This window comes from Centropristis striata, chromosome 11 (assembly GCF_030273125.1).
Source record: "Centropristis striata isolate RG_2023a ecotype Rhode Island chromosome 11, C.striata_1.0, whole genome shotgun sequence".
Classification (NCBI taxonomy): Eukaryota; Metazoa; Chordata; class Actinopteri; order Perciformes; family Serranidae; genus Centropristis; species Centropristis striata.
Genome location: NC_081527.1, coordinates 36,860,989 through 36,886,009, shown reverse-complemented (window position 1 = coordinate 36,886,009; position 25,021 = coordinate 36,860,989). Strand labels below are relative to the sequence as shown.

At 35.0% G+C, this 25,021-nt stretch overlaps 3 protein-coding genes across 3 annotated transcripts; 1 reads left to right on the top strand and 2 right to left on the bottom strand.

Annotated features, from left to right (window-relative positions):
• Window positions 1-1,094: 1,094 nt before the first annotated feature.
• Window positions 1,095-14,937, bottom strand: LOC131979887 (outer dense fiber protein 2-like). Its single transcript, XM_059343962.1, has 16 exons — window positions 14,753-14,937; window positions 14,095-14,218; window positions 13,877-14,008; window positions 13,698-13,772; window positions 13,043-13,114; window positions 11,878-11,994; window positions 11,602-11,787; window positions 10,568-10,677; window positions 10,341-10,476; window positions 8,498-8,608; window positions 7,250-7,354; window positions 5,233-5,391; window positions 3,903-4,003; window positions 3,071-3,233; window positions 2,194-2,319; window positions 1,095-1,619 (listed from the first exon to the last, which is right to left on the bottom strand). The coding sequence occupies exons 1-16, from the start codon at window positions 14,914-14,916 to the stop codon at window positions 1,446-1,448; spliced, it is 2,055 nt and encodes a 684-aa protein (XP_059199945.1). The 5' UTR covers window positions 14,917-14,937; the 3' UTR covers window positions 1,095-1,445.
• A 1,937-nt stretch (window positions 14,938-16,874) lies between these two features.
• On the top strand, window positions 16,875-21,859 carry ift22 (intraflagellar transport 22 homolog (Chlamydomonas)). The gene is made up of 5 exons (XM_059343982.1): window positions 16,875-17,153; window positions 19,868-19,956; window positions 20,153-20,245; window positions 20,716-20,918; window positions 21,004-21,859. The coding sequence occupies exons 1-5, from the start codon at window positions 17,115-17,117 to the stop codon at window positions 21,150-21,152; spliced, it is 573 nt and encodes a 190-aa protein (XP_059199965.1). The 5' UTR covers window positions 16,875-17,114; the 3' UTR covers window positions 21,153-21,859.
• A 148-nt stretch (window positions 21,860-22,007) lies between these two features.
• Window positions 22,008-24,634, bottom strand: LOC131979910 (ATP synthase subunit g, mitochondrial-like). The gene is made up of 3 exons (XM_059343988.1): window positions 24,504-24,634; window positions 23,180-23,340; window positions 22,008-22,205 (listed from the first exon to the last, which is right to left on the bottom strand). The coding sequence occupies exons 1-3, from the start codon at window positions 24,553-24,555 to the stop codon at window positions 22,107-22,109; spliced, it is 312 nt and encodes a 103-aa protein (XP_059199971.1). The 5' UTR covers window positions 24,556-24,634; the 3' UTR covers window positions 22,008-22,106.
• Between the last annotated feature and the right edge of the window lie 387 nt (window positions 24,635-25,021).

The following is a 25,021-nucleotide window of genomic DNA, read 5'->3' as shown; positions in this document are numbered from 1 at the left end:
CATCTTTGTTCTCAGGATCAGCAGGGAAATGAGTCACCCAAGTAGCTCTGAATTTACCACAGAAGAAGAATTATGATGGCTTAAATGGGAGCAAAGTTGGAGCATGATTCATATTTTAAAAAGCTGGTTTATTCTACCACAGGTAAACTTGACTGGGACAAATGCACAAACAAAAACATCTGGTTTTCAAGCACTACTTGTTTTGATACACTACTGGTCAAAAGTTTTAGAACACACCAACTTTTCCAGAATTTAATTGAAAATTATCGGACACGAAATTTAAAATTCTTTATTGAGCATGATAGTGTTTTGAAAGTAAAAAAAAGATTCAAAATCACATTTTATGTTGGACTAAAGGACTAAAAAAAGACACAAAATGACAAAAAAAGACACAAAATGACTAAAAAGACACAAAATGTCCAAAAAAAGGAAACAAAATGACCAAAAAAGACAGAAATTGACCAAAAAAAGACACAAAATGACTTACAAAGACATGAAAAGAATTTAAAAAATGGACAAAATAGCCCAAGACTCCATAGAGTTAAGTTGTTAACCCATTTCTTGTTCCCTGAAAAAGGCCTACTTGTATAATTCTGAAATGTACATTATTTTCCAGTTTTGGTTAAGCTTACCTTTTTTTATTTACCTCTGGCAGTTCACCACTTACCTTTGGACCCTTTCAAGCTGTTCATTTGACTTGAACTGCTTGAATTTCAATAAAAACTGGAAAAATTGGGGTGTTCTAAAACTTTTGACCGGTAGTGTATGTATGCACCAAAATATGGCAAAAAAAAGTCTGCAAGGTAAACCTAAATCTGATGATTAATCTATGAAAAACATCACAACTACCAAAACACGGACAAGAACACATGACTAGGCCCTTTAACTCCAGTGTGACAATGTCAGGATCCTGGAACAAAATGAAATACTTGACAGAAGTGAAAAATTGACTAACAAAACACTTCCACCTAGTGGCACATTACGTTTCTCCAGCTGGAAACCCCTTTTCATTTCATTTAAACTCATCATGATGTATTTTAGTCCATTAAATTTGAGAAAATAGTGAAATTTAAAGTGACAAAAAAAGCGGCAAATCCTTACACAAGTCTAATTTTTGGAGTAGTCAAACTAAATTTATGCAACTTGCTCATTGCCATACCCGAATAAGACATTGTAGCACCAATAGTTCCCAGTCAATAGACAACATTCAACAATATTTGCACAAACTTAAGAAAATCATGTCATGTCTTTTGGGACATAGGCTAAAAAAAAGACATATCAAAACAGCAGATTTCCCTGATATCTGGAAGAAAAAAGGCCCAGATTGTCAGCTAAATGTAGATATCTTGCCCCCATTCTCATTTTTTAAATAGACCTTATAAATATAACAGTACAAAGACAAATAAATAAAACATTTTTTTAAATGCAAACAAAGAAATTCTGAATCATTTTAGAAAATACGACGATGAAAAAGTGGTAGTTTGCAGTCCGTCATCAAACATTGTTGTATAAGAGTTTTTGAGGAAGTCTACGTAGTTCTGGATGCTTTGCTTGTGGCTCTCTGATTGGTCGAGGCTGAGCTGCAGGTCCTTCAGACGCACCTCAAACTGTTTCTCCGCCTGCATGTTAAGAAACAGACACACAGTGAATTTCCTTGACATCAACACATTTGAAGTTACATCAAGGATAAATTCAGTACAATGTGAGCATGCACAATGACAGTGTTCTGCTTCATATCGTTAGCCTCATAGCATATTTGCCTAAGTCATATTTGAATGTTTTTGGGAAACAAGAAAAAACACAATTTTTAGTAAGCCCATTGGTATTTTTAATTGATATTGTAACAGTAAGTTGCAACAAGTTTGCATAAAAAATTAAACACATCGATTTCATAACAGATAAAAGTGACTTAGGCAGAATATGCCCTGACTAAGGCAATTTTTCTTTTATAAATAATGTAGTTTGGTTTGTATGTAGCCGCAAAAATGCCTAAGTCAAGGAGACGACTAAGGCAGAAAGTGATTTTAGACTCTAACAAGTGTTCTGATAGGTTGAGAACATAGGCAATAAGGCAGAAAGATGCAGCAGCAGTAGGAGAGTAAAGTTAGGCAGATATCACAATTTGGCCAAAAAATGACTTAGGCAATTATGCTATGATGCTAACGATATGCCTGATAAAAGCATGGTACTGACAGACAGCTTGCTCTGGCGAAGAAGCCTCAGCTCATTGGCTCTTCTGCTCTTCTCGGCTTCCAGCTCCAGGATTTTGGTCTGAAGGGCTTCCTCTCTGGCAGCAGCCTGGTCTTTAACCTTGTTGACCTGGATCACAAAATGACCAAAAAAGACACAAAATGACCAAAAAAAGACACAAACTGACCAGAAAATACACAAAATGACCCCAAAAAAGACACAAAATTACTAAAAAAAAGACACAAAATGACACAAGAAAACACACAAAATGACCAAAAAGACACAAAATGACCAGAAAATATACAAAAAGACACAAAATTACTAAAAAAAGACACAAAATGTCCAAAAAAAGGAAACAAAATGACCAAAAACACACAAATTGACCACAAAATGATCAAAAAAAGACAAAAATGATCAAAAATGACACAAACTGACTAAAAAAAGACACAAAATGACCAAAAAAGACACAAAGTGTCACAAAAAAGACACAAAATGACTAAAAAAAAGACACAAAATGACCAAAAAAAGGAAACAAAATGACTAAAAAGACACAAATTGACCAAAAAAAGACATTAAGTGACCAAAAAGACTAAAACACATTAACACATGAACACTTTAACACAGTGGAGACAGAGCTGACTTCCAAAATGATTTGGCGACCCCCAGAAATCATCTCGCGACCCCAATTGGGGTCCCGACCCCAAGGTTGAGAACAGCTGCTGTAAGGTATCAATCAGTGACATAAACTGGTGTTTTTACCAACATATCGTAAATGATTACTTTAAGTGTTAAAACTATGAGGTAGTGTGGTAACAGAATCATATAATAGGAGAACAGCTTGATGCTTTATGGTCTTTTCTTTCTCCTCCTCCTGATGTACCTGATGTCTGACGTCTGACAGAGCCGCCTCCAGCTGCCGGCTGAGGGCCTGGCTCTCTGAGGAGCGCTGGTCCAGCTGCCGGCTGCTGTAGCTCAGCGCCTCCTCCTGAGCTGCCAGACTCCTCACCAGCTCCAGGTTCTCCTGCTGCAGCTCCTCCATCTTCCTACAAACACAATCAATCATTTCTGCTCCTGAACATTTGACGTCCAGACCAAGGTTATAATAGTTTTGGATTTTTCATTAGTTTTAGTTTTCATTTTGTTGTGAATTTTTGTTTTCAAATTCAGTTAGTTTTTAGAGTGAGTTTTCTAGTTTTAGTTTAGTTTTTATTATTTGAAAATGCTTAGTTTTAGTTTAGTTTCTATTAGTTTTAGTTTTTTTGTAATGGGCTATGTGTTGGGTGCCAGATTCAAAGAGGTCATAATAAATGTTTCCTTTATTTCCTTTGGTTTATCATCTCAGCCCCAATAAGGTTATTAACTCTTACAGTTCTGGGTGTTTTGTATTTTGGTTCTAGTGTAAACATCCCAGTCTCAGTAAACATATTCACCATGTGTTGCATGTTCAAATAGAAACACTGAATTATGAATGAAAAAAGTTGACAAAAACGAAAACTAAGGACATTTTCACTATAATTTTAGTTAGTTTCAGTTAGTTTTGTAACCACAAAATACAGTTTCAGTTAGTTATCGTTTTTTAAAAACTCTCGTTTTTATTTTTATTTCAGTCAACGAAAATGTTTTTTTCAATTCTAGTTTTGTTATTTCGTTAGTTTTCGTTAACTATAATAACCTTGGTCCAGACAAGAGAAATGAGAGAGAGGACGCCTTACTGTTGGAGAGAGTTCACTTTCTGGTGTAGTTGTGAATTGGCATCATGAATGGACTCTTTCATCTCCTCGGATGATCTCAGCAGTTTTGTCTGACTTTCCATCTGTTAATGGAGAATTTAAAGTTCAGAATCACCTAAACTGGCTGCAAGTGAATGGAGCAGAAAAGATGGTTTCACATCACATGCAGAACAATAGTGGTGTCAACAATAATCGATTCGGCGATGCATGCACGATTCAGCATCGATTCGGCAAAGTGCCATAATCGATTATGTGCTGCATCAACACATGGCTCATTTGAATATTCAAATGAGCCATGTGTTGATGCAGCATAGGTAAGCTAGCAGACAAGCTGTTTTGATATGTTGTGACTGAAGTATGTGGTAGTATTTGACAGAACTTAACATTTACGTTTTTATAGAAAGTACTATTGATAGGTAATTATCATTGTATTTGCCTATTTAAAGTCGACTCGTTAACGTTACTTTTTTGCGTCATGAAAACTAGCGATAGCTAGCTAGTTGGGATAGCGCTAACGTCTTCCCTACCTCAGGAACAAGGGCTCCACATTTAGCTGATGTAAACTTCACCTCAGCAGGTTCCTTTCTTATGGCAGGAGGAGGCTTTTATCTTTCCTTACTCTTAGATGAACTCAGGCAGGAGATTCATTTTGCCATCTTTTCAAAATATATGCATTTGCCGTCTTTTCAAAACAGTTTCATTTGTCATTTTCCAAAAAGGTCCTTTCTAATATATTTAATATATTGTGCATTAATGTTTCTTGGTGAATGAGAATGTTAAGGTATTAATCTGAAAGGTATTTAATGACATTTATGTCAAAGATACAGGAGAGCGATGATACACACATAGCAGCCAATAAAATCTATTGTTATTAGGCCTATCTGACTGCTTGTATTGCCTCATGACTGACGAAAAATGTCCCTTGTTGTGTGCAGTAGAATTGTGATGCATCGCAATTCATCGTAGAATCGAATTGAATCGAATCGTTACCTGGTGAATCGTAATCGAATCGAATTGTGAGGGCAGTGCCAATGCACACCCCTACAAAACTGCATCAAAGAACACAAGTTTTCTAGATACCAAATCATCATAGCTGAACATGTGGGTGATTGAAAAAGACTCAAACAACACAACACTCACAGATACTTGGTTAGGGTTTTTCCACTGCAATCATTTTTCACCACAAACATCAAACTCACAAAACAAGCTGCGGCGACAGAGACATGGGGCTGTACTACCACTGAGTGGCCAGGTGTATATGGAAAATGACTGCATTTTACATTCTGACGCCACCACAGCTCACGGTGCACACCTGAACCTGCAGTTGCCTAACGGACTCTGACTTGTCTGAGCACTTCCTCTCCGAGCGCCGCAGGTTCTCCTGGCACTCGAAGAGACTCAGCTCTGCTGCGCTCAGTAACTCGGGGTAACGCTCCAGTTCGTCCACACGCCTCTGCAGCTGCTGCCTCACCTGGGCTCCAGAGGACGGCAGGAAGGAGGAGGATGTTGGGAATAGACAAAATGTTAAAGCCTAAAGATTCATCACACCTCTCAGTGAGATGCTCACAGATGCATTATGCTTTAGCCGTGCAGAATGTGCCGACACTCGTCTTTAGACTAAGCTTTGCCGGTGGTTATTTGAATTGTTACTGTAAGATATGTGGTAGTTAGAAGGTCAAAGTTAAAAAATAATGTTACACAGCAAAAAAAACCAAACATCTAATAGCTCAGTAGTAGCCATGCAAGAGCAGGACTGCAGAGCCAAATATATAATAGGAAAAGCACAACGCTGCTGTTCGAACCTGTTAATAAAAACACAATTGTCTCAAAAATCACATATAGGACCCCTTTTCGACCAACGCAAACCCAGTTATTTTGCTGCTGCTGGTTTGCATTTGGTCGGACTACAGACATTGGTCTCTTTACCAATATGCTGATTGTGTTGAATGCTATGGATGGTGATTAGGTTCTTATTAACACTGAGGATAAGATGTTAATGTTAGACTTTATTATAAGCAAATGCTCGCCTGCTAACACTACGCTGTACTGATCACATTGCAGTTAAACAAATCAAATCAAATTTCTGATGCAGGTTTTAGTTGGTCCTGTTGGTCAGATAGTCCCGCCCCCATCCCCTGACGTGATTGGTTCATGGTTCGAGACCAGCAAAGAGTCGGTGCCGCTCTGGAACCAGTTTTCCTGACTGCGAGCCGGTTCTTTGGCTGTTGAAAGAACTGGTTTGAGATTAGGCACCGGCTCCGAATCGGCCCTCGAACTGCCTTGGTGGAAAAGGGGTAAAATATCATTAAATAAATGTCCTCATATTCATTTATGTCCCCCTCCAGACATGTTTTAAAGTTAGTAAAAACTTCTGACAACACAACCTCTGCAGAGAATCATCGGAGAGAATCAGCCAAAATGTGAAGAGTCTCCAAACTCAGTTAACGAGTCTGTTATGCACCAAAATTGCTGACTAGCAGACATTTCAGAATGCTAAGTGCAGTAAGCATCTGTTGTTTGTTTATTAGCTTGAAACTGGCAATGGCTGACACAGTGTTAATGGTTGTGAAACGTACAATAATATCTGCTAAGAATGTGTTTTTGCTTTTCATTCTGACAAGTCCGCTCTGGCGCTTTTTTTCAGCGCTTTTTTTCATAGTTTTCAATCTTTGCTTTTTGGGCATTTCACAAACATTTCCCCTTCAGTAAAAAAAATCCTCTACTGACAAACTCTGCACAGTAACAAGTCAGAATAGTCAAGGTCAGATATTTCACAGAAAAAAGTATGAGAAAACATATTTTGAGTGCAGGAGGACTTTAGGTTTGTGCACAATAAAAAACTTTGGTAACACTTTACAATAACCAACTAAGTAATGTTTATAGATGGTTTATAAACCAATTATTAACCGTTCACAAAGTGCTATACATATTTAACCTTTAAATGTTTTAAACCAATTTCTTAAAGGTATATGAATCATTTCAAAATCATTAACATTCTTAATATGGTGTTAAAAGTGTTATAATGAGCGCAACTAAAACTATTAATAAACTATTAATTATAATTTAATTGTTTGTTAATAAAGTAACTATAAACTTACATTAATATACCATCTAGTTGTCATTTATAAATGATTTAGTTAGTTAAACATTAATAAATGATATATTTGCCATTCTAAATGGCCTATATAAGGTTTATAAATGATGATTAAACATTAATAAAGTATCTGTTTACCATTTATAAATGATGGTTATTGTAAAGTGTTACCAAGACTTTTAAACTTTCATAAAGTAGAGTATCGGGGAAAATTAATGGAGACCCACAAGGTTACCTTCTCAACTTCTGTATCTTTTCCATTTTGTGTCTTCTCGGTCTCTCTTAAAAGATTTGCATATTTTCTCCCCAGATCATCCAACTCAGCTTGAATCTCTGCAATCTAGAATAAAAACAGAATAATATGATCAAACCTGCTGTGTCCTTCCCTTCAACTGAGAATGTCAAACTAATATTAATGACGAATGAATCATTCATTCAACAACCTCAACAGACCACAGTCAGTGTTGCTCTAAATGCAATTAAAAGATTTATAAACAGTATGAAACACATTGTTAGAAAAGCATGACACATGACTCATTTATAAAATTAAAGAAATGATAAAAGGATTAAAAATGTATTTATTGATTTATTTTTTCACAAAAGTGAAATCCCAATCCTCCACGATGTAGCTTTAAAAATATCAATATCAATATACACTACTGGTCAAAAGTTTTAGAACACACCAACTTTTCCAGAATTTAATTGAAAATGATGCAGTTTAATGTCTCAGTGTACTCTGAAATTAATGCACATTTGCAACATTTAAAATTCTTTATTGAGCATGATAGTGTTTTGAAAGTAAAAAAAAGATTCCAAATCACATTTTATGTTGGACTAAAGGACTAAAAAAGACACGAAATGACAAGAAAAGACACAAAATGACTAAAAAAATACACAAAATGACAAAAAAAGACACAAAATTACCAAAAAAAGACCCAAAATGACAAAAAAGACACCAAAAGACAAAAAAAAGACAAAATCACATTTTATGTTGGACTAAAGGACTAAAAAAAGACACAAAATGACCAAAAAAAGACACAAAATGACAAAAAAAGACACCAAAAGACACAAATTGACTAAAAAAAGACACAAAATGACCAAAAAAAGACACAAAATGACCAAAAAAAGACACAAAATGACCAAAAAAAGACACAAAATGACTTACAAAGACATGAAAAGAATTCAAAAATGGACAAAATAGCCCAAGACTCCATAGAGTTAAGTTGTTAACCCATTTCTTGTTCCCTGAAAAAGGCCTACTTGTATAATTCTGAAATGTACATTATTTTCCAGTTTTGGTTAAGCTTACCTTTTTTTATTTACCTCTGGCAGTTCACCACTTACCTTTGGACCCTTTCAAGCTGTTCATTTGACTTGAACTGCTTGAATTTCAATAAAAAAACTGGAAAAACTGGGGTGTTCTAAAACTTTTGACCGGTAGTGTATATCAAAGTAAAAAGGTAGCGAACCATAGGAAACTAACCTGGCGCTGGCTCTGCTCGGCTTGATGTTTGCTCTCCTGAGACACAATCTTTTCTTCTATCAGGTTCGACTCACAATCAGCCAGTTGCTGCTCCAGCTGAGCAACAGATGCCTACAATCACACAAATATTTAAGTCATTTTAGTGACAGAAATAATGAAACTGAGAGACAGCATTTTTCCAACTTTCTTAGGAACATGATAAACATGTAAAAACTGACAGGAGCCAGACATAATTCACAAAAAAATACTACGACTGATTAATTTATCCGACAGCTGTCTGCAGATTACTAAATGGAAACGGTTTCTCAACGTTTCTGTGTTCCTCAGGTCTCTTTTTAAATGCTTGAAGAGAAAAATCACAGCAACCAGGATATGATTTGAGGTGGAATTTTGCATAATTTTGGAGTTCTTATTAGGATTGTAACAATTTCAGTTGAAAATTGAAAATCGTCCTATTTGAACTTTCAATTTCAATTATCAAAATAAAAAACAGGATTGGCAATTCTATTCAAATTTGCCCATATGGCCTTAATGTGGTCAGTTCCAACATAAATATGGGACTCATATCATACTTGTTACCACGTAGCCTATCTTTTTCAATAAAAAAATATTGAAAATGAAAATCGTCATAAAAAAAAGAATCTGTTGGTCTTTACAAGACTTGATAGTCAAACAATAAAACAGCTGTCAGTGCTCACAGATGCACTCCTAGCTCTTGTGCAATAAAAGTGTGCTTTAATTCTAAACGTGCATTCAGGCTCACACAGTAGATTGCTTTATGTGGCAAAATTGGGTGAAAATCGTATGAACTATGCTGGACATCATATTGTAGTCTAGACGGAATTGTCCAAAAAGTGAAAGTGAGGAGCATTTATGGGTACAAGTCAGGAACTGGCCTACTTTACTTATTTCAAGGGTACTGAATCCAAAAAAAATGGTTCCCAAGCGAAATTTTGAGTTTTTGACCTTCTCATTTGCATATCAAAATGGCGGCCGTTGGTCGTTGGACCATTTCGTTGGACGGATTTCAGAAAAAAGGCCTTCTATAAGAAGTGAGGAGCATTTATGGGTACAAGTCAGGAACCGGCCTACTTTACATATCTCAAGGGTGCTGAGTCCAAAAAAAATGGTTCCCAAGCGAAATTTTGAGTTTTTGACCTTCTAATTTGTATCAAATGGCCACCAAATTGCCCATCTTGCTCAGTCATTGGACCATTTCCCCTTAGTTTTTTTGTAAGTAGGCAATCAAGATGAGGAAATTAAGTTTCTGGATCTATAATCTAGGGTCAGAGCAAGGATATAGTGGAGGCTCAGTGTCTTTTTAATGTACATATATATATATATATATATATGCAAAATACCAACTTTTAAGGTGAAATTAAGCATTATTTGTGTTATTTTTTTAAGGCCGACATAAATATTCAATCAATATCACTTTTAAATGTTCCAGTTGGTATTTTGCATATATATATGCATAAAAAAGACACTGAGCCTCCACTATATTCTTGCTCTGACCCTAGACTATAGATCCAGAAACTTCATTTCCTCATCTTTGATTGCCTACTTACAAAAAAACTAAGGGGAAATGGTCCAATGACTGTGCAAGATGGGCAATTTGGTGGCCATTTGATACAAATTAGAAGGTCAAACACTCAAAATTTCGCTTGGGAACCATTTTCTTTTGACTCAGCACCCTTGAAATATGTAAGGTAGGCCGGTTCCTGACTTGTACCCATAAATGCTCCTCACTTCTTATAGGAGGCCTTTATTCTGAAATCCGTCTAGACTATTGATGCAGAAAGCATTTCTTATTCTTATTTTCAGGCTGTTTGCATGCTTGTACCTTCAGTGTTACATTATTGACGAGGAGGTCTCCTTTTTCAGTGCTGAGTTTTTCAACACGTTGCATCACAGTTTCATTAGCTGCAGCCAGCTCGTCCTTCTCGTTCTGCAGCCTGGCTTTCATGTCTGCAATATGGCTTTATTCAAAATAAACATTAAAAATTCAGTAAGTGTAAATTGGTTGGTGTGAATACTGTGTATCGACTACTAATCTAAAATGTGACCAACCTTTTCAACAACTCTACGTGAGCTTCAAGTTTGTCTTTCTCATTTGTTTCCTGCTCCTTTTGCCGTCTCCTGGACTCCATTTCTAACCGGGCGTTAGCCAGCTGAGCATCCTGTATGCCAGCAGAAAAAAACAAAGTCAAAGCAAGATCCTGAACAATGTGATTTTTTTTAAAACCATCAAATCTTAGCTATTTTGACCACATACTAGGGGTGGACGATATGGCCCAAAAAGAATATCACGATATTTCAGGCTATTTTTGCGATAACGATATTCTTGGCAATATTACCAAATACTTAAAAATATATAGAAAATATGATTTTTTTTAGTCTGTATAGATAAATAAAAATCTAAAATGTAGTGTGAAGTGCAAATCTCAACAGTTGCCAAATACAAAAAAATTTACTCTTGACTCTTGAGTATGAGAAAATAATAAAATTAACCATTTAGGGGTTCGGGGGGGAAAATTTTAATGACATTTTGTAAAGAAGAATAAAGGTTCTTGTATTTTTTTTTTAAAGCATCTTATTTTGACAGTCTTCTTGTAAGTTCTGTGGTGGATTCTGTTAACACACTGTGCTCTTATTTTGAAAGCTGCATGTGTTTAGCGACAGAGAGTAAGTAGCTTTTTGTGATTAAAACAACTTTAACCACGACATCAAGAAGTAGGAACGTTGCCAATATCATGATATGCATGTTTTTTAACCATAAAAAAAATATACCCATATTATCGTGAACGATACGATATGGCACACCCCTATTCTCACTGTACTGCACTTTCAAAATAAAAAAAAAAAGTAATTGTGCACAAAAATGAGAAATGTCATTGTCGTACAAAAATAACTGTTAATGTCCGTAAGTCTCATTGCTTCAATCAATGTAGTTCTTCCAAATATGAGACTTTTAGCTAAAATAAAGGTTTTGAATGCTTAAATATCATTTTAACGATTTTTAATGTGCCCCTCTGATTAAACACTGGCCTCTCCTTGGCCCCCACAGTAAAATTGGTCTAGAACCGCCACTGTTGACCACATACCTTTTCCTTCAGTTGCGCGTAGCATTTCTCAATAGCAGCTTCAAACCTCTCAGCTCTGTGTTTCTGAGCTCGGGTGGCTTTCTTCAGAGATTCTTTGTCCTTTGCTGCCTTCTCAGTCAAAGTTGTAATGGATCCTTTCAGGTCATTGATCTCCATCTTTTGCTCGACCAGAGTTCTCTCCACAGTCTGGAAGAGAAAAAGGACACACTGTATTATTACACATGCCCTTTAAAGCAGTTTGTGTAGGCAGTAGTAGGGCTGTAGAGGTGTTTGTACCCGTAGCTGTACAGTCAGACGGTTGTTCTCTGCTTCCTTGGTGCGGAGCTGGCCCTGCAGGTGAGCACGAGTCGCCTCCACAGACTTGGTCATGTGAACGGCGGTCTTTATGTTCTCCTGTGGAGAACGTTACAGACAGATCTTTAACCCTTTGATGCACAACATATGAACAACACTTCTAATGCACAACATGCTTCAAAAATGAGTCATTCATCCACATTTGATTTAAAATTAAATGACCTAATACTATAATAATAGTAATTTGTTTCAAATAGTTACTTTCCACACTCATATATTTAACATGTTTATGTATCATTTTGTCACACACATTAAGTGTATCTGGAAGGTTTTAACAGAGCTTCACTTTTTCCACATTTTTTTTATGTTTCAGCCTTATTCCAAAATTGATTAGATAGATAGATAGATAGATAGATAGATAGATAGATAGATAGATAGATAGATAGATAGATAGATAGATAGATAGATAGATAGATAGATAGATAGATAGATAGATAGATAGATAGATAGATAGATAGATAGATAGATAGATAGATAGATAGATAGATAGAGAGATAGATAGATAGATAGATAGATAGATAGATAGATAGATTACTTTATTCATCCCCGAAGGGAAATTCGGTTGTCACAGCAGTCCGGTATTCAAGTACAATAAAATACAATAGAATAAAATACTGAGGTAGCATAAATAAAAACAACAATAGAAAAAACACAGATCAGAATAGATTCTGATTAGATCAGAACAAGGACACTTAAGAAGTTAAGAAAAGAACATCATCAGTTGGTAGGATGGTTGGCAAGATGATGGTAACCATCCTACCAACTGAAATTCATTTTTCCTTAAAAATATACACACAATACCCCCATAATGACATTTTTTGACCCATGTTGTGCATTAGAAGCGTAGTGATACAAAAAGGGTTTTTATTCAAAAAGTTTTTAAAAATTAGGATGTATGATGATCAAAAACAAGTTGATTGAGGAAAACCTGGAATACTGAATGATGAAATTAATTTATTGCAAAAATATAGAAAATTAAAAACTCAGTCGGGTCACTTTAGACCCATGTTGTGCATCAAAGGGTTAAAGTCCACTCTGCATCATTTGCATTTTTAAGTGTAAGCACATCTGTGTCTGCTGAGGTTACCTGCTCTTCTCTCCGCAAATCCATCAGTTCTTCAACTTTGCTTTCCGTCTCTCTCAGGTCCCTTTTTAAATGCTTTAGGAGAGAAATCACATCAATTGGTTTATTGCATAATTTTAGAGTTCTTATGCAATAAAATATGCATTAATGTTATACAGTACAGGCCAAAAGTTTGGACACACACCTTCTCATTCAATGCGTTTTCTTTATTTTCATGACTATTTACATTGTAGATTCTCACTGAAGGCATCAAAACTATGAATGAACACATATGGAATTATGTACTTAACAAAAAAAGTGTGAAATAACTGAAAACATGTCTTGTATTTTAGATTCCTCAAAGTAACCACCCTTTGCTTACTAGAATATAAGACATGTTTTCAGTTATTTCACACTTTTTTGTTAAGTACATAATTCCACATGTGTTCATTAATAGTTTTGATGAATCTACAATGTAAATAGTCATGAAAATAAAGGAAACACATTGAATGAGAAGGTGTGTCCAAACTTTTGGCCTGTACTGTATGTCTTGACATTAATTGGATTTTTTTCTTACCAACTGAATTCAAATTCAAATCACAGACTATTTATTGAAACACAAAGTGTAATTTGCTTAATTAAAGTTACTGAAGGTCTTTGAGTCATTACACACACTCACCTCATTCTCACTCTCAGCTTGTGTGATCCTCTTTAATAAGATGTCAGTTTGGTGGTCAGCATCAATTTGAGCAGCCTTTATAGAAAAATATATTTTCACATGTGTCCAAGTGGCATTTAGGTAAAACTCAAACCCATCCTGAGCAATATACAGTATAAAGTGAAAGTATTGTAACAAACCTCTGCATCTTGGAGCTGTTTTAGTTTCTGTCGAACTGACTTATTTATTCGTCTAAAATACTCCAACTTCTCCAGCAAAAGTCCTCTTTGTCTTGCTACTCTGCGTTTATCACTGGCAGACTGTCTCGAATCCTATATTGTAAGAGAAATATTATGTTAAATGTCGGTTTTGAGTCACAACATGCAGAGCCCATATGCTCAAACTGACACAAACATACAGAAAATTCCTCTTCCATGGCATCTTTAAAAGACACAAGTTGTACGGCAGCAGAGTTGGCAGCTGCTTCTGCATCCATCAGTATTTTCAGAAGGGGGCTTTTTTGTTCCGCAAAGTCTCCATGACTAGAAGAAAAACATTAAGAAAAAAAAGTTGGTGAGTGGATTTTCAGTCCTACAGATTAGGCCAGTAGTTCTCAACCTTTTTGAGTCGCGACCCCCAATTTAACATGCATGTTGTCCGCGACCCCCGCTCACTGAACACAATCTCACACGCACAGTTCAGATCACCCAAAAAAGAAACAAAATGACCAAAAAATGGAAACAAAATGACCAAAAAAGACACAAATTGACCACAAAATGAACAAAAAAGACATAAAATGACCCAAAAAAGACATAAAATGACCCAAAAAAGACACAAAATTACAAAAAAGGAAACAAAATGATCAAAAAAAGACACAAAATGAACAAAAAAAGACATAAAAAGACCTAAATGACCAAAAAGACTAAAACACTTTAACACAGTGGGGACAGAGCTGACTTCTAAAATGATTTGGCGACCCCCAGAAATCATCTCGCGACCCCAATTGGGGTCCCGACCCCAAGGTTGAGAATAGCTGGATTAGGCAGTATGTTATAAACTGCATATTAGGACCTCACCAGGTGATGCCAGCCTCTGGGGTTCTGGTGTTGAGACTGCTGCGGGTCCTGCTCCTTCTCCCCGGCTCATGAGAGCTGGCTAGGTCCCCACAGCTCAGAGGGACATCCTCCCTGCTAGAGCTGAAACCAAGAGGGGGGCTTTGGAGTTCACCCTCAGGAGACATACTTCCTACTAAAGACAAAACAACATACAGTCATACAACCAGTGGTGGAAAGTAACTAAGTACATTTACTCAAGTACTGTACTTAAGTACAATTTTGAGGTACTTGTACATTACTTGAGTATTTCCATTTTATGTCACTTTATACTTCTACTTCACTACATTTTGAGGCAAATATTGTACTTTTTACTCCACTACATTTAGCTGACAGCTTTAGTTACTTTTCAGGTCGAGATTTAACATAAAAAAACACAATAAATTTAGGTGATTAGACACTTTTTAAAATAGACCTCATAACAGTGTATTAATTAGTCAATAAAACCCTACCTTGAGAAAATTCAAACGCTGTATACATAAATGCATCAATAATAGTAATCTTATATAATATTTGGAATATATAAAACAATCTGAGCGGCTCCATTCTGCATAATGAGTACTTTTACTTTTGATACTTTAAGTACATTTTGATGCTGATACTTTTGTACTTTCACTTCAGTATGTTTTGAATGCAGGACTTTTACTTGTAGTGGAGTAAATTCACAGTGTTTTATTAGTACTTTTACTTAAGTAAAGGATCTGAATACTTCTTCCACCACTGATTATGGATCGTTTTTGCATTTTGCATCCTATGTTTCCCACAAAGCGAAGTTATTGGTTTTGTACTGTATGTTTTGAATGTACTGTTGCATTTGATTTACACTACTTTTAAATAAAGGTGTTCTGTTATAAACTGTATTCTTGTAGATGTGGAATTTTCAAAGATGATAGAACCAGTGGTGGAATGTAACTAAGTACATTTACTCAAGTACTGTACTTAAGTACAATTTTGAGGTACTTGTACTTTACTTGAGTATTTCCACTTATGTAACTTTATACTCCTATTCCACTACATTTTGAGCCAAATATTGTACTTTTTACTCCACTACATTTAGCTGACAGCTTTAGTTACTTTCCAGGTTGAGATATTAACATGAAAAAAATGCAATCAATTTAAAATGATTACACCGGTTTATAAATTAAACCACATAAAGTATATTACGTTGTTAAAACTAGATTGTTATTTATATATTCCAAATATATTATTGTATTATTATTGATGTATTTATGTAAGCAGCTTTTTACTCTTGTCCATGTAGGTCTGAGTGGGTCCATTCTGCATAATGAGTACTTTTACTTTTGATACTTTAAGTACATTTTGATGCTGATACTTTTGTACTTTCACTTCAGTACATTTTGAATGCAGGACTTTTACTTGTAGTGGAGTAATTTCACAGTGTGGTATTAGTACTTTTACTTAAGTAAGAGATCTGAATACTTTTTCCACCACTGCATACAACATGTAACAACATACAAACACAAGTTAACAAGCAGAGGAGGGGCAGGGAGTTAGTTAACATCAATATAACCTTTAAAATGATCTTATTTACACTGCATAGCCTAGCTTGTTCATTAATGTGAAGGACATGGAGAGTAGGTTGTCAAGCTAACTATGCTCACATAGCAACAGACAAGAATAAACACAGCGAGCATTGAGGTAATTCAACTATGCAAGCTCACTGACATGATCATTATGGGTATTAGAATTAAAACAGGCATAGTCGTCAAAAAAAATGGCACTTATTAATGTAAATATTACTTACAACACTTTCACCTGGTCGGTTGTGAACGACGCTACTCCAGCTGAAGAGCCAACTCAAACAATCAGAACCTGATTGGTTAGCTGTGCGGAAACGTCACAGCATAGGAATTATTTTCTCGCTGCTGATTTGTCCACCATTGGCAAAGTAGGCGGGACTCAAACTCAAACAATCAGAACCTGATTGGTTAGCTCTGCGGAAACGTCACAGCATAGGACTTATTTTCTCGCTGCTGATTTGTCCGCCATTGGCAAAGTAGGCGGGACTTAATTCGATTAAAGTTGCGACCAACCAATGAGAACAAGACTGGTGGAAACCATAGCAACGGAAAGGACGTTTACACTCGAACCGTTTGCGGCTAAAATCAAGTGACAGAAATTATTCATGTATTGTACATTTCGTTGAGTGAAACTAAAAAAAACAGCATAACGTTGTATGATATAGTTTTTCGTTTAAAACTGGGTGTTATTTAACGTGTTTTGGTGGCTTAGTTCAGCATTGCCAGAGCCTCCAGAGTCGAAGTTAGCTAGGAAGCTAACGTTAGCTGTTAGCTTACGAGTCGAAATGTTCAAAGCTAAAATTGTCCTTGTTGGTCCCAGTGAGGTACGTAAGTTAAATTCCTTTTGCACACTGTGGTGTAGTCTATGTCTATATATATATATATATATATATATATATATATATATATATATATATACACATATATATATATATATATATATATATATATATATATATATATATATATATATATATACACATATATATATATATATATATATATATATATATATATATGTCTATATATCACTGTCAGTTACCCAGATAACAGAGTTTTAACAGTGAAAACATAATCAAAGAGAAATAAAATCTTTCCTGCCACATGCCATCACACTGTACAATAACAAATAATAACCTGGTTCATTACATACTGTCTATGCACTTTATGTGTTTTTATGCACACTGTTCATTGCACCTTATTTGTTTCATAGCACCAACATTTTTATACTGTATATTCATATTTATTCTGCACTGGAATTCTATTCTACTCCTTCTTTAGACACTTTATATTTTATTGTATTTTTATATTTTATTGCTTGAAGTATGCCTAGGTTGTTCTTTTTACTTAATTGTGTTGTTATTGTCTCTGTGTGTAATGCTGCTGCTACACTGGAATTTCCCAGCTTGGGATAAATAAAGTATATCTATCTATCTATCTATCTATCTAAATGCTTGCATCAAAAGTTTTCAAAGGTGTCTAGCTTTCGTCACACTGTTAAAATAGTCGCCTAAGTCATTTTTTTGTCAAAATTTGGTTGTTTTTTTTGCCTAAATCATCTCCTCATGACGCCGGCCACCTATGGTAAAATCGCCTACATCCTGAGTTGATCAGATCATGTGATTTTACCCCTTTAAAATAAGGCCCAATATCAAGTGTGTGACTTAAGCGGATTTATTATGCCTAAGTCAAAATAAAATGTGACATAGGACATTTTTTGAACATGCCTTTGTGACTTAAGCAAGATATGGTAACACTTTATTTTGAAGGTGTCTACATCAGAGTGACATGAGCGTGTCATGAACATGACATGGGATGTGTCATGAACATTCTGAAGTAACATTAATGCTCATGATACTGGTCATGTCATGTTTCTGACAGGCTTGTGTGACTCTTATGTAGACACCTTCAAAATAAAGTGTTACCATATCTTGCTTAAGTCACAAAGGCATGTTCAAAAAATTGCCTAAGTAATTTATTTCTCTTAAGTTACATAATTTACACACAGTGTTATTACTATGCCAATAGCCATCCTTTGTTACATCCTTTTTGAGTGAAATGATCAATAAATGTCATATGTTACACTTTTGGTGAAGTTTTTTTGTGTTTCCTGCAAAACTTGAAAAAATGAGCTAGGCGATTATTTTAACAGGGTGACGATATGTTTATTTGTTTATGTTAGCTGAGAAGCGTACAGTCGTATTCAGTTACTTTACTTAGGTACAATTTAAAGTATCACTACCTGTACATTACTTACGTGTGTCTATGTTATAGTACCTAGTACTTTAAACTACATTTTTTACAGGGAAACATAGGGGTTTTTTACTTCTCTACACGACAGCTGTAGTTACTATTAATGATTTGACAGGCTGATGTTTTACATTAAACAGGCTGATTTTTAGTTTAACTAATCCTATGAGGGTAAAACTCTGAAGCCAAAGTGCTGATGGAGGGAGATTTCATCGCCATTAATTTATTTGTCTGTGTTTTGTATTAAAGAGATTTACATTGAATTATATGAATAATAGTAACTTTATTTATACAGCACCTTTATAAAAACCAGCGTTTACAAAGTGCTTTGACAGAGAAAACAAAGCAAAAGGCAATGTCACAACAAGACAATTTTAGGGTAAAATTAATGCAGACTCAAAATCATAGTGGACGGCAGTCAATTTCACAAGTAATATTAATCAGAAACAAGAAAAGAAACAAAAAAAATCAGTTACACAACACAAAATAGCACACTAGCAATATAGACAACAGAACAGTACAATCAAGTACAATCAAGTCTATAAAAATGGGTCTTAAGAAAAGGATTTAATAGAAGTTACTGTTTTTGTGAGGCGTATCTCCGCATTACATTACCTCACAATGTGTGAATAAGTAAATTAGCTCCACATTCACTAGCCTCAAAATTACAATGCTGTTAACATGTTACGGTTTTAGTAATGATAGTCTGCCTGCATTAAGTTAATGTTTACTTGTGGTACTTGAAGTACATTTTGGTAATACATTACTTCCATAGGTGTAGTCGCCTGCCTAAAGGGAGTCCAGCTGTTTGGACAAAACTGCTAAATAAAATTAAAAGAAGTATACACTTTGACATGTTATTGCAGTAAAAACACTGGTGTAACTAATTACATTAACAAGGACTCAGTTCCCTTTGTTTTTGTTTTTTTTACTAAGCCATGCACAACCACTCATAACTGGAATTCAGCCGTTATAAAGGTTAATAATTACATCTATGTGTTTCCTGCTGTATTGTTAAAATGGCTGCCATAAAAAGAACACTATTCCACTGCAAGAAAAAAAACTTAATTCACAATTTTTCCTTTTTTTGGACATTTTGCCCATCACAACAGGAAAAACTGCTGCTCTAACTGTTAACATGACACCATACCTTAACAGAATGCATCCATTGTTATTCTTAACACCTCAATATCTTACAGGTCAAAAGCAGAAACCCATATAAATGAGGGTTTATTGATATAGTGATTGTAACTGATAGGATTATTCTAAAATCACCTCTGTATTTCAGAGCGGGAAAACTGTTCTTGCAAATTTTCTGTCCGACCCGAAACCAAATGTGGAGGTGGGAAGTGAATACAGACCTACTCAAGGAGTAAGGTAAAAACCCTGCTTCAACTTCACTGCTTTCCTACAGTTTAAACATACTTATGGATTTACTTTTAAGCATCATTTACTGATAAATCAACTACCTCCTTGGTAGGATGATTAATGCAACATATCAATTTTGCTTTGAGAAGTATTATTGTTGGATAATGGAAAAATAAAAATTGTATGTGTTTTCTACTGTTTCAAGGATACTGGAATTTGATTCACAATCAGGAGGCAGTGGTGACAATGTGAATGTGAAATGTCAAGTTGAACTTTGGGACTGTTCGGGACATATAAAGTAAGTTTAATATAAGCTTCTCCAATTAACAAATAATTAGATATTACTATTCCATCTTGTGGTACTTAAAAGTCCCTTAACTTTATTGTATAATACCCAGATATAGATATACACTACTGGTCAAAAGTTTTAGAACACACCAACTTTTCTAGAATTTAATTGAAAATGATGCAGTTTAATGTCTCAGTGTACTCTGAAATTAATGCACATTTGCAACATTTAAAATTCTTTATTGAGCATGATAGTGTTTTGAAAGTAAAAAAAGATTCAAAATCACATTTTATGTTGGACTAAAGGACTAAAAAAAAGACACAAAATGACCAAAAAGACTTTTTTTTTTGGACTTTGGACCCTTTCAAGCTGTTCATTTGACTTGAACTGCTTGAATTTCAATAAAAAACTGGAAAAATTGGGGTGTTCTAAAACTTTTGACTGGTAGTGTAGATATACAATATATCTTCTTTATACAGATTTGAATCGTGCTGGCCCGCCATGATGAAGGACTCCAGCGGTGTGGTGATCCTTTTTAATCCTGATGTTCCGAGTCACTTCAAAGAAATAGAATTATGGTATTCTGCGTTTGTGGACGCTCCAGGCCTGCAGGACAACCAGTGTTTACTCATCGCTCACCACAAGCCTGGCTGCAAAGTAGATGATGGACGGCTGCCATTAGGTATTTACACTGCAGGCCTCCCAAAGCTGTTGTATGAGTTATTATTGCAATTTCTGGAATAACATGATTATTTTTTTAAATGTAGCCTCCAGTATGGCCAGACTTACGCTTATTCACTCAAATCTGGAGGACGAACCTGAGGATGTGATGCACGCTTTCTGCAGATACTTGGGAAAAGTTGTGAACACAATGTCGGAAAGTCGAGAGCGAGAGGAGATGTCCATCATCACTTAGTAGGAAAAAAATCTATAAATTATGCAGCTGAATGAAGAAATATGTTGTTGGCATTGGCAATCTTTAAGTGGCATTCATTCAGCTGTACATGAAACTTACAAAACCCCTTGCAAACTTTTTATCAAAAATATTTTTTCCCACTGTTATTTGTTGTCATATATTTTGTACAACTGTTGCAAATAAAATAAAGAATGTTTATTTGAAAGTTTGGTACAGATTTCGTTTAGAATGTGACGATTAGTGCAAAAAGAGGGTTAAGAGCAAAACAAACAATCAGACATCGTATCCAATGATGCCTCCTTGTGTCTTTTTTGGTAATTTTGTTGCCTTTTTTGGTAATTTTGTGTCTTTTTATTATTATTTTATGCCTTTTTTGGTCATTTTGTGTCTTTTTTAAGTCATTTTGTGTCTTTTTTGGTCATTTTGTGTCCTTTTTTGATCATTTTGTGCCTTTTTTTAAATCATTTTGTGGACAATTTGTGCCTTTTTTAAATAATTTTGTGGGCAATTTGTGCCTTTTTTTGGTCATTTTTTTTGTTAATTTTGTGTCTTTTTTTGGTCATTTTGAATCTATTTTTGATCACTTTGTCTCTTTTTTTAGTCATTTTGTGTGTTTTTTGGTTATTTTGTGTATTTTTTGGTCAATTTGTGTCTTTTTTTGGAGATGTCCATCATTACTTAGTAGGAAAATCTATAAATTATGCAGCTGAATGAAGAAATATGTTGTTGGCATTGGCAATCTTTAAGTGGCATTCATTCAGCTGTACATGCAAACTTACAAAACCCCTTGCAAACTTTTTATCAAAAAATATTTCCCCACTGTTATTTGTTGATGTCATATATTTTGTACAACTGTTGCAAATAAAATAAAGAATGTTTATTTGAAAATTTGGTACAGATTTAGTTTAGAATGTGACAATTAGTGCAAAAAGAGGGTTAAGAGCAAAACAACATTCAGACATCGTATCCAATGATTCCTCCTTTGCCGATGCACTCTCCAATGTAGAACCACATCAGCACCTCAGTGGCCACGAGTCCGTTCCTTAAGGCATCCTGCAAAACAAACACAAACAATCTATTGGCACGACAAATACTTTAATCTCTACAGAATTAAATAATGTGTAATGGCAGTTTATATTTAAATGACACCTGACAATGAAGCATGAAGGAATAATTGCACAGTGCAAAATAATTGTCCCTTTCCATGCATACAATTACTCAGCACACAAACTATCACATAATACATATTTCATGAATTTCATATTAAGTTTGTATAATTGCACTTTTTCCAATCATTTTCCTCTGAACTAACCGAGATGGCATTTAAATGTCCTACGCTGGTAATTCATTAATTTGGCCTGCACTGATTACTCTTATTGTCTTCTATAATTATTCAGTCATTTCTATTCTATTTCATCTATGTGGATAAACTCAACCACACAACTGGTGTTAACAAAACACAGAGGACTGAATACCTTTATGTTTCCTAACCTGACATAAAAGTGACAACATATCTCTTCAGGTTGTATTTTTAGAATAAACCATATACAGTACAGGCCAAAAGTTTGGACACACACCTTCTCATTCAATGCGTTTTTCTTTATTTTCATGACTATTTACATTGTAGATTCTCACTGAAGGCATCAAAACTATGAATGAACACATATGGAATTATGTACTTAACAAAAAAAGTGTGAAATAACTGAAAACATGTCTTATATTCTAGTAAGTGAAGGGTGGCTACTTTAAGGAATCTAAAATACAAGACATGTTTTCAGTTATTTCACACTTTTTTGTTAAGTACATAATCCCACATGTGTTCATTAATAGTTTTGATGAATCTACAATGTAAATAGTCATGAAAATAAAGGAAACGCATTGAATGAGAAGGTGTGTCCAAACTTTTGGCCTGTACTGTATAGGTGTGCTTTTTGCAGAATTGAACCAATCAAAAAAAAAAACCCCAACAACACATATTTCTGACTTCAACACGGAGTTCACTCACACCAGGAAGTACTTGGACTCACCTTTACTGTGGTTTGTCCCGCGCGTCCCGACTGGAAGCTCTTGACGAGGCCCTTGGCTGCCTCTATGGCTTTAGGGATCTCAGAAGGGGAAGGTGGGACGAGCTCCACCCGGGCATAGTGCCAGAAGGTCGCTAGTCGGGGTCTGGAGTATGTGACAGCGGCTGCAAGAGATACAAACACAAGCAAACTGTCTGAGGATAGCATTAGTTAAAGCAGCTGTTCTCAACCTTGGGGTCGGGACCCCAGTTGGGGTCGCAAGATGATTTCTGGGGGTCGCCAAATCATTTTGGAAGTCAGCTCTGTCTCCACTGTGTTAAAGTGTTCATGTGGTTTGGTCTTTTTGGTAATTTTGTGTCTTTTTTGGTAATTTTGTTTCCTTTTTTTGGTCAATTTGTGTCTTTTTTTTAAAAATCATTTTGTGGTCATTTTGTGCCTTTTTTGGTAATTTTGTGTCTTTTTTTAGTCATTGTGTGTCTTTTTTGGTAATTTTGTGTTCTTTTTTTGTCATTTTGTGCCTTTTTTTAAATCATTTTGTGGTCAATTTGTGCCTTTTTTTTGTCATTTTTTTTTGGTAATTTTGTGTCTTTTTTTGGTCATTTTGTGTCTTTCTTGGTCATTTTGTGTCTTTTTTTGGTCATTTTGTGTCTTTTTTTATTATTTTGTGGTCATTTTGTGCCTTTTTTGGTCATTTTGTGTCCTTTTTTGCCTTTTTTAAATCATTTTGTGGTCAATTTGCCTTTTTTGTCATTTTTTTGTTAATTTTGTGTCTGTTTTTGTTAATTTTGTGTCTTTCTTAGTCATTTTTGTCTTTTTTTGGTCATTTTGTGTCTATTTTTGATCACTTTGTGTCTATTTTTGATCACTTTGTGTCTTTTTTAAGTCATTTTGTGTGCTTTTTGGTTATTTTGTGTATTTTTTGGTCAATCTGTGTCTTGTTTTAGTCATTTTGTGTCTTTTTGTGGTTATCTTGTTTCTTTTTTGGGTGATCTGAACTGTGCATGTTAAATTGGGGGTCTACTGAGTTAAAGAGTTAAAGAGTTAAAGAGCAGCAATATCGGTCAAAGCCGGCTAAGCCATGTCCTCTTACTCTAACAATTATCTACAACAAAATAGGAAAATCACAAGTCTCAAAACAACAAACCCAACCTGTTGCTTTGGCTGATTGGACCCCTGAGCTGACCAAAGGTCACACAGAAGTTGTGCAGCTGCTAACAAGCTGCTAACAACGTCACCTACTCAGTTAACTAGCAGCGTTTGCTACACCGCATCAGTTTATACTTGGTAAAATATATATATAAATAATAATAATAAAGAGTGAACTTACCACCGACTAAAGTTGGTACTTTGGCAACGAGTTTCTGAACTGCCTGAGCCATAATGGAAACTGAAGAGGACACAAGAAGAGGAAAGGACAAGTTCAGCGTCGCGATAGTGTTTCCGGGTCGTTGATTTCAAAATAAAAGAGGTTAAGAATAAAATGCAATTAATATATTTATTTTGATTTGGAATTTGCCAGCAAAATATATAGTCAACAATAAGATCAAAGAAATTTCTTTTAAAATAATTCACAGAATCTACCCCACTAAAATTTTTCTTCAACGATTAAAAAAGATTTAGATTTGAATTGCTTTTTTTGTGAAGGACACCCTGAAAGTATTTTTCATTTATTTTGGTTTTGCCCTTTTTCGTCTAAGTTCTGGAAAGATATTTGTAACTTCCTTTTTTTTTTCAATTGAACCTAATTTGTCCCTTTGTTTTGAAAATATACTGTTTGGTTTCACTGACTTCCCATACACAAAAAAAATCAATATTACATTATAAATCTAATTATACTATTGGCAA